This window comes from Hordeum vulgare, chromosome 2H (assembly GCF_904849725.1).
Source record: "Hordeum vulgare subsp. vulgare chromosome 2H, MorexV3_pseudomolecules_assembly, whole genome shotgun sequence".
NCBI lineage: Eukaryota > Viridiplantae > Streptophyta > Magnoliopsida > Poales > Poaceae > Hordeum > Hordeum vulgare.
Genome location: NC_058519.1, coordinates 620,977,518 through 620,988,047, shown reverse-complemented (window position 1 = coordinate 620,988,047; position 10,530 = coordinate 620,977,518). Strand labels below are relative to the sequence as shown.

At 44.3% G+C, this 10,530-nt stretch overlaps 1 protein-coding gene across 1 annotated transcript; it reads left to right on the top strand.

Annotated features, from left to right (window-relative positions):
- Window positions 1-1,462: 1,462 nt before the first annotated feature.
- Window positions 1,463-2,214, top strand: LOC123427943 (non-specific lipid-transfer protein 3-like). Its single transcript, XM_045112082.1, has 2 exons — window positions 1,463-1,881; window positions 2,001-2,214. Exons 1-2 carry the CDS (start codon window positions 1,538-1,540, stop codon window positions 2,008-2,010), a joined length of 354 nt encoding a protein of 117 aa, XP_044968017.1. The 5' UTR covers window positions 1,463-1,537; the 3' UTR covers window positions 2,011-2,214.
- Window positions 2,215-10,530: the final 8,316 nt, after the last annotated feature.

Here is a 10,530-nt window from a genome sequence, read left to right as displayed (position 1 = left end):
AGTGAAATAAGATAACAGTCCATTGATCAATTCACGTAGGCTCTTTGTTTTGCTTTGCTTGTCCCGCTCAATTTCTCATCATGGTGGAATTAACAATGGACGGGTTGATTTCTCAACAAAATAGGATAGGACTGACTACATTAGTTAGTTAGCTTATTATTTTAATAAATCAAAATGATTATAAACAAATCAAAAGCATGTGATATTTTTTTCTCCCGTTGCAACGCATGGGCCCTTTGCTAGTAATCAAGGAAAAAAATAGCGCGCTAAAACGCCGCTATAGTGCGCTAATAGCGTATTTGAAAACTAAACGCTACGCTATGCATATTTCACTCGCTATGGCGCTATTCATGTTAAATACGGCAATTTCGTGCTATAGGGCGTATCGGCGCTATTTTCTCGACGCGGCGCTATTTTTTCAGACGAATGTTTCATCAGCCCACTATTCTTTTGGGCTTTCCAGCCCAGTAACCCTAACCAGCGGCAACCAGACCTACCGAGCAAACCCTAAATCCCTAACCAAACCTACCGAGCGACGGTGGCAGCGACCCGTCTCCTCCAGCCACGTCTGACCGCCTCTTGCCACCTCCTCCGCTCGCAGCCTCCTCTCCTCTTGCCGTCTCTGCTGAAATCTGTCATTTGTGTTGCTATATGCTGAAATTTGAACAATGTTTTGTGACACGCTATTTTGCAAAATAGCGCGCTATTAGCGAGAATGGCGTTTTGGAGGTCGAGCTCCATGGAGGCCTTTATTTTTGAAAAATTCAAATTCAAAATTTTATGGTTCAAAAAATTCTGAAAAACAATATGCATGTATGTAAGGATGTAACCGACATGTGTGTAAAATTTCAGGTCAAAATACTTTAAAACGTGATCTGTACAAAAAAGACAAATTCATGGTCTGAAATGATGAATAGTAACATGTGTTAAACAGCCTCAAATTTGTCTTTTTTGCACAGCCCTCATTTCAACCGTATTTTGTTCTGAAAATTTACACACTTGTGTATTATACCTTCATTTATCTATGTATTTTTTTCAGAATTTTTTGAAACATTAAAATACAAATTTTTACTGAATTTGAAGTTTGAATTTAATGGCCTCCAATGAGTTCGGGAGCCAAAAGCAATATTCGGCTATTAGCACGCTATTTCGTTCATAGAGTTTTTTTTAAGGCTGCGCTATTTTTTTCCTAATACATAAATAAAGAAGCGTCACATGCGTGCAGTGGACGCGACCAGTCGATCCATCGTACGGTCCCTGGCCCCCAACCACCCTCATGCGCATGCATGCATGCTCCACTAGCTACGTACTGTACGACGTACGCGCATGCACGCACCACCGTCCGCCACCCAGCAGTGCAATGCTGCAGGAAGACCTTATCTTTCTTCCTCTTCTTCTTGCCTGCTCTCGCCAGCCGGCTATTTAAACCCAGCTCCATGGAGTTCCATCTCCACCACCACCACACAAGCCAATCAAGCTCTCAGCTCCTGCCTAGCTTCACGGTTTCCAGCAAGCAGGCCGAAGCACGAGATCCTCGATGGCACGCGTGGCACTGATCGCCGTGTTCGCCGTGCTCGCAGCACTGGCTGTGGCGGAGATGGCGTCCGCGGCGGTGACCTGCGGCGACGTGACGTCCGCGATCGCGCCATGCATGTCGTACGCGACGGGGCAAGCGACGGCACCGTCGGCGGGGTGCTGCGGCGGGGTGAAGACCCTGAACGGCAAGGCGTCCACCGCGGCCGACCGGCAGGCCGCGTGCCGCTGCCTGAAGAACCTGGCGGGGTCGTTCAAGGGCATCAGCATGGGCAATGCCGCCAGCATCCCCGGCAAGTGCGGTGTCTCCGTCTCCTTCCCCATTAGCACCAGCGTCGACTGCAACAAGTACATCCTCCACTCCTATCACTTAAAAGATTTTATCCTGCTCATTAGCCATTTAACCATTAATTAGTAAGTAAATAGTAAGACTAATCGTTGAACTTTTGTCTGTTGTGTGTTTGCAGGCTTCACTAAGTTATCTTTGAGCATCATCAGACCAGGCTATGGATAGCTACCCGACTATCGGTGTGTCTGTTGCTGCTTTGTGCATGTGTTGTTTGTCGTTGTTGTTTTCTGCATGTGTTCGACCTCCATCTGTTGCCCTTATTACAGATCGAGCATCGAGAGGAGTATTGAACTATTGATCGAATCATCAATAAAATAATGTGTTGAGCTTCACTTTGTATGACATTGGCTGTTATTAATAATGATTATAAACTATCTTTACTAGATGGTCTAGAATGTATGTTTTTACTTCTCGTCTTATTTGTATTATCTTGACAGATGGCAGTCGACAGTTGATGAATAGATCAAAAGCTTTACTCGTAAATAAATAATGATTATAAACTAGTTTCACGTCCGTATGTTGCTGCTGAAATTTTTAGCAAGTGTTATTAATGTGTTTGATACCAACACGGCACATTAATAATTTTGTAACTAAATCCAAGGGATAAAGAATTTAAAACTTGACGATGTCTTGCTGCCCAGTGATGATTTTCTGACCGGCAAAGACAACATAATTAACTTACATATGATTCTTATATGAGACCAAATGAAGATGTGGTGTTCATCTCCTCTCCCAAAAAAATAAAAAAAATCTGTGGTAAATTGATGATATCTCAATTAAAACAAAGGGAAACAATGTAGAAAAGAGACTTGTTCTGGATGTGATGGTAACCATTGGGATCTTACTACTTCTCAATACATATGTTTGTTTTTTGCTGAGAAATACATATACTTGTTGTGGTGTGAAAATGTGCAGAGGAGAATGTATGTAGTCTATCATCCTGCACTCTGGGGAAAGTACCATGTGATACCACACTATTGGTTGGTGATACCATGATCCCACGGTATCTTTACCTAGTAATAAAGCAATTAGTGCTTCTGTCGTTCGTCATCAACATTACCCATAAAGTTGATGAAAATTATCCATAATTGCCACTTATAAGTCACAGAAAACGTTCCAAACAGTAAAATCTCCGGACTGGACGGCCCATGTAGGCACCTCCTATATTACGCTCTGAGCATTGGAAAAAGATGCAGCACACCTATTTGGGCCGGCCCATGCGTGGCCGTCTGTTCTTATAGTTTAGTTTTTTTATTTTACTTTTCAGTTCCATTTTTTTCTACTTTAAATAATTTAGAACTTCAAATAACTTTTCTTAAATTTAAGAAACTGAGAATTTTGAAATAAAATATTCAAATAACATAATTTTTTTGAGAATTCAAAAACTACTCAGGAGTTTTGAAAAATGTTTGCATATACAAAAAAATGTTTAAACTTTTATAAAATGTCTGTAAAATGAAAAAAGTCAATAATTTTAAACAAAAGTCCATGTAAAAATCTTAAAAACAGTTCGTGCCTCTGTTTTTGGTCTCATTTTTTATTTTCATATTCTGTTCCATTTTGTTAAATTTAAATAATATCGACTTTTGAAAAACTTTTGCAACTTATAAAACTGAGAATTTTGAAATAGAATTTTGAAGAAAACATAAAATGTTTGTGAATTCAAAAAATGCTCGGGATATTTGTAAAAGTATTCCCATATTCAGAAAAATGTTCATAATTTTGAGAACAATGTTGGTGAAAGCAATAAAAGTCCATGATTTTGAGAAAAAAGTTTGTGTATTATTTTTTGAGTGCAATTAAAAAAATGTTTGATAATTCAAAAAATGTTCATGCATTTCAAGAAATGTCCTAAAAATTGAAGGACGTAATATGATCAGCATCGTTGAAGATTATAATTATTTTTCTCCCGTTGCAACGCACGGGTCCTTTTGCTAGTAAAACTGAAATTCGGAAGTTAAAAAAACTGAAAATTAGTGAAAATTCAAACATCTACAATCTCTAAAAGTTCAAATTCCAAATACTATCTAAATAGAAATGAAAATAAATCTACACGTGAATAGTGTTTAGTGGTGCACCCAAAGCAACCCCGTAAGTTTTATTCCATTTTATTGGTCCACATGTTCTATCGCCCATGTGCATGCCATAAGTCTTAATAATTTATATGCTTTCGCTATTCAATTTTGTCAACTATAGTTTTGAAATCATCAAGATCAAGTGCACCAAAGGCGCAAAAGCAGAAGATGATGCTCTATGACGTTCTACAAAGAAAGACGACCTATGGGGTGCCATCGCAGCACCCCCACCAGGAACGAATGCTGGGCATCTTGCAACCATGATTCATTCACAAAAGTTAGTGGCCAAAAACCCATCCCAGCCTGAATTTCCAAAAATTCATAGGCATTGGGAGATTGGCATCTAACATATCTCAAACTTAATTTCCAAAAATCTGTAGGCATTGGGAGGTTGACATCTATGCCATCCTGAGAACTTAGTTCTCTAAAAAATACCTTCAATATTTATCACTTTCTTTTGCAAAATTGATATGACATTTGAACTAATTTTCAACAACATTTTAATTCAAACCTTGGTATCATTGACGAAAATATTTCAAACTTCTCAACTAAAATTAAAATGATGAAAAAGGATTTCTCCCCGCTTTATACTATAAGGCAACCACCACAAGCATTCAAGCGTCATACAAAATAAGTCAAATCAAGAACCATAAGTTCACCTGGGGCACAACACAACACACCTCAAAGAAACAAAAGCTAGCATCTAGTTAGAGCAACTCTAGCAGACCCCGCATCCCACCCCGGCCCGCAAAATAACCGCCAAATTGCGGGTTGGGGCCGAAAAATCCGCACGATCAGAACCCGCATCCCGCCCCGGCCCGCAAAATTTTTGCGGGACGCGGCAAATCTTCTCCCCCAACCTCTATCTTCACGGGCTGGGAGGCCGACCCGAGCTGAACCCCTACCCGGCGCGAGATTTGGTGGGAGGGACATTTCCGCGCGCCCTTTCCCGCTCCCTCCACCCTCCGCCACCATTGCCCCCCCTCCTCCGCAAGCTCCGGTTCCTCCTCCCCGACCGTTCCTCGCCGCCATGGAGGACCCCATGATGTCCCCCGTCACCGTCGAGGTCGCGCATGTTCCTTCCCCTCGGGCGGATCTCGTCGCTGGCCATGTTGCCCCGGCCGTCGTCGCCCAAGCACACGTCGCGCCTTCCCACAAGCGGCAGGGCAACATGGGCGTGCAAGGCGGGAATCCGGCTGCCCCCGCCGCGAAGGCCCGCGCTCCGGGCGCCAACGCCGCAGTGCGATCCAGGCCGGCGGCGGAGAAGGCCGGCAAGGCCGCGGGCGTAAAGTGGAGGAAGGTTCCAGCTTCAAGGAAGCCACCTTATTCAACCTTCGACTTCATCACCCCGCAAGGAGGTGCTCCGCCGCTCCCTCCGTGAGCGAGGTGTTCGACGAAATGGCCGGAAGGCATGCCTCTTCGGTCTTGGCGATTCCCTTTCATTTTTTGCCCTTAGTCTCGATAGCTCGTGACTTGTTATCGTTCGCTATAGTGGTGGTTCAAACAATGCAACAACCGAGTTCGTGAACATGTTGGACACCAACGCGGTTGACATTGATCAAGCCTCCTTCGAACCATTGGACTATAGTCAAACGGACGGTGGCGTGGATGATCATGGTTGTGCGGACGAATTGGAGGATATTGAAGCGGAAGCATTTGAGCAATCGAAAGCAAAGAGTGGGAAAAGCCAAAGATCAAAGAACTACACGATCTTGGAAGATCAAGCTTTGATCCAAGCATGGAGTGCGGTGTCTCTTGATGCATGCATGGGTGTTTCTCAAACCGCTAAGAGATATTGGCAAAGGATCGAAGATCAATACTTCTGCATTATGAAAAAGTATCCCAATAGGACTTCACGCACATTTCGGTCGCTTCAAGGGCGTTGGGAGAATATCAAGCCTATGTGCAGCCGTTGGGCAGCTTGCTTGGAGCAAGTACGCAATGCACCTCCAAGTGGCACCGTGGAGTCCGACTATGTGACTTTGTTTTTCCTTTGTTCAAGTTGTGCATCATCATAATGTATCATGGGAAATGATTGCATCACTTTGTTCACATTTTGTAGGACAAGATTGCTCAACATAGATACAAGGACATGGAAGCTTCGGAAGGCAAATTCTTCAAATTAGAGCATTGTTGGGAGTTGCTCCAAAAGTGCGAGAAGTGGAAGTTGATCGACAAAGAATCCCCACCAAAGAGAGGCTCACTTATAAACATGGATGAAGATGAGGATGATGATGGCCCAAGAACTTTGCACAAGCCCGATGGCGACAAGAAGACTAAAGAGGAGATGAAGAGAGAGCAAGAAGTAGCGAGCTTGAGGGAGAAGATTGATGCCATGGTGCAATCAAACGAGTTGATGTTGCTGAAGTCATTGGAGATCAAGAAAGGGTTGGCCGAGAAGAAGGCAAAAGAGAAGCAAGAAAATGGCAAATGCTCAAGGAAGAGGGGCTCCGCAAAGCAGCCATTGAGGAGAGAAAAGCACGCGCCTCTGAAAACAAATCGATGTCATTGTTGCTCACCGAGGAGAACAAGATCATGTCAATGAACCGCAATGACATGGACGACCTCACCAAAACATGACATGATATGGCAATGAGAGAGATCTTGAAGAGGAGAATGGTCGCCTCGGCCGGTCCGTGTTCCAGTTTCGGTGATGTTTTCTCTGCTTCATATGGTACCAATGTGGCTGATTTCGGTGCGGGAGTTGGAACAAGCGACGGAGGTGGATTCGGTGGCGCCAATGAACTTCAATATGGACTCCATGGCGCGGAGTGAAGATCGACCCCCAAGATGATGTCGGACATGGCCGCAAACATTTGCATGCCCTCTTTTGCGTAATGAACTTTGCTTTTATTTGTGCGCAAACTGTTTATGTCGTTTAAATTTGAACTTGTTTGCCAAAACTCTATGTCAAATGCGAGATTTGCAGTTTTTCTGTTTGTGTATCGTCGCGGTGGAGCCCGAGCAGAACCCGCAGAGGCCGACCCGTAAAAAAGCATATTCCACGAATATTTTTTTTACAGATCCGTTATTTGGGGGGGTCTGCATCCATGCCAGCCCGCGCCGACCCGCAAAAGGGGTTTTGCGCGAACTGCAAACGCGTTTTGTGGGCCGACGGGATGCGGGGTCTGCTAGAGTTACTCTTAGGCTCCGATGGAGGCAGGGGGCGCCGGTGTGGTGAAGAAGGATGCGCGGGAGCAAATACCAATGTTGATGATGTCGATGAACACCCCTGCTGCCAATGCTTGCTAAGCGGCCGCCATAGATGCAAGAAGCCACACAATTTATATATGGCATCAGTCGAGTGGTGCAGAATCACATATTCTATCACAAGCTTTTTTCGCATATCTCAAAGGGTCCACGCCAGCGCCCCAACAACAACCCATAAGGCGGCCCGCGACTCCTGGGGGAATGCCAATACCTCACTAAATAAGTCTGGGACGTTATCATGGGCACTAGTGGGGACAGGGCCTATAGCCCTGGCCCATAAGGGGCTTTAGTCCCGGTTCACCAACCGAGACTAAAGGGGCGGGACTAAAGGCCTAAACTTTTCGTCCCGGCCCTCTTACACGCCAGGACTAAAGGTGCTCCACGTGGGCGCCTCGTAGCGCCCCAGGGGCAGGCCCTTTAGTCCCGGTTCGTTACACGGTCCGGGACTAAAGATTTTCAGATTTTGCTGGCTTTTGGGTTTTTTTTTGAATGAAATTATTTTGGGTTTTAGGGTTTAGGTGTTCAGGAGATTAACGTGATGCCTCGTTTTGTGTTCGGGAATTAGTTTTCATATAATTTAAAATAGAAATAATTATGCATATATATATATATATATAAGATTAACTTATCTTACAAGCGATCATATATATATACAATTATATGGAGATCTGAATTATCGGGATTAGAGCCCGTCTATTCGATTACATGGACGAACATCAGTAATGGCCCTTAGCTACACTAAATCGTACTTTGTCTTCTATAGCTTCCGTCCTCAGAAATCCCGCAAGCTCCTCTGCAACAGCAATCGCGCGTTGCTCTGATAGGACCTTCGTCCTCATGGTCGTGTGCTATATAAGAAGAGGAGATGAATATGAATATCAATCATGATAACAAAGAATGACGGGTAAAAATAGAGGTGTGAATGTTCATTGCTTACGTCGAATCTGTGCTCCTTGAACTCAGAGGTAAACGTGCAAATGGTCTCGCAAACATAGTATCCGCATAGATGCGTTCCCCGTGGCTGCTGGTCGCACTTTACGAGAATGGAATATATATAATCAAAATAATAATCTAGCATCATAAATGTATTGAAAATTAATAGAAGTATATCATACTACTACTTACCTGAGCCGCTCTAAAGGTCAGCTTCTCAGGAAAGTTACCGGGAGTCACGCACTTGAACCGATTCCAAACCCTGCCCGACAAGGATAATGATTTGCTAAGTTTTTCATTAATTGATATATCAGAAAATCATCGAAAGAGACCGATAGAGCACAAGAATGATTAAAATTACCCTTGGAGCATGTCCTGTAGGCTTTGGAACTGTTCCGAGGGTCTCGATAATGGGTCGAAGGCATCAACTCTTCCCTTATCAATTTGAATGTCCAACAAAATCCAATGGAAGCTGCACATGTATATATATATATATATATATATATATATATATATATATATATACATATATATATATGTGTGTGTGTGTGTGTGTGAGTGAGTAACTTATCAATTACACTTATAAGTGAATGGACACAGTAAAGACCCTCACCTGAAGTTGTATGGAAACAGTATGTGGTCACAGAAATTTTGATCTCTTAGAAACCTTAGAAGGTTTTCCTCCATCTCCTTGGGATAATTAGTTAGCGTCGCTATATGTATTTTATCTGGATCAATAAACCCAATATTTAGGATGCTCTTACTTTTACACTCCAGAATCTTCATTCTGCATAATAGAGTACAAGTTATATATAGACAATGAATTGAAATAACTAAACAAGTTATATGTAGACAACAAATTGAAAAACTTACAGACAATAGCAACTCATAAGCGATTTGTCGAGGGCGTCGCCATTGTACATCTGGAAGAGTTCATCAAAGTCGATATGGATTTCTTCGGAGCGGCCGTAGTACTCCTGTGGGACACTCAACACGATCATCGTTCTCCCATTCTTTGATTCACTTAAGTACCATTTATGCAAGTAACACATATTTGTTGGGAGATCATCTTTGCTGACCAAAGGCTCTCCCTTGACAAACTGTGGCTTAGGGGCTACCACAGCCTTGGGTATCCCGTCGTCTTGGGAAGCCAGCAAATTTTCAACCAAGATACCACATTCATCCGCCAACTCCTTTGCTTTTTCAAAAGCTTGCCCCTGCACCGGAGGGGGAACATTCTCGGTTAACACCTTGAGGGGTGGGATCGACTGTTTGGCCTGTTGTCCAAGCTGAGGAACGTCTGATTTTTTCTTGCTTGTAGTTGAACTTGATTTGCTCCCACTTGCACTTGCATGTGACCTGCTCTTTTTCACTTCCTTTTGCAATGTGCGTGTATAGTCATCAGGCTTATAGTGTAAATCATACTGTGATGGAGTGGTTATGAAGTCTTTTGCCCATGCTATGTTCTTCTCGGTGTATTTCGGGCGGGGCTCGGGTTCCTTCCTTTTCATCTGCGCATCATGATGTTCCTTTGCTATCCTGGCTTTTTCCTCGGGGGTACGATCATAAGGTCTGATAGGAAGATTAGCATGAGGTACGTTTGGGAGGGGCGACAGTTTGCGCTTTGGGGAGCTCCGTCCCTTAGAAATCATCGACGAAGCGTTCTTGCTGGCACGCTTCCGCTTAGTATCATGTGCGGGCGGCGGCGGAGACGGACGACCCAAGTCCGACGGCGGTGATCAAGATGGACTCGTGTTGTGCTGGCCGACGTCATGTGGAGGGCTTAGAGGTAATGGAGGTGTAGGTGACCTGCGATGACTCGGAGGCGGTGTTGTCCTTGGGGCCGAGCCTGGAAGCTTGATGTAGTTCTTGTCCCATAGGATGACTCCACCCAGTACTTCTCCGAGTGTCCTCTCATCTTCGGGTCCAGCTATGTCGAGCTCCATATCATTAAACCCCGTCATGATTTCATCCACCCCGACTTTAGCAAAGCCAGCTGGAATCTCACGGCCATGCCAGCGTGCATCAGGGCCAGAAGGTAAAGCTTGTCCGACGGCCACCTTCATGGATATGTTCTTGAATTTCTGATGGAGTTCACATGATGTTGACTCCTTGATTCCATCCACGGGGTAGCCGGGACCGCCCTCTATCATTCTTCGTTCATCGTCGGGCGGGGCCTCAGATTCAGCCACGCTGCTTTTCCGCTTAGATGGGGCGCCAGTAATATCAACTGCAGGATCTTCCTGGCGCGGTACTCCTCTAAGCTCATCAATCTGCTTCTGTTGCTCGTTAATCCTGGCAAGCAACTGGTTGAACTTGTCATTCTCCTCATCCTGCTGCCGCTTCTTTGCTCTCTCTCGGCTTCTGTAAGTGTCTTGGTCTCTGGCAAACCCAAGCCACCACGGTAAGAAGGACCGAAGCCTCGCGTTC

Coding starts and splice junctions, on each gene's coding strand:
- LOC123427943 (XM_045112082.1), top strand. CDS start 1,538: ATGGCACGCGTGGCACTGATCGCCGTGTTCGCCGTGCTCGCAGCACTG.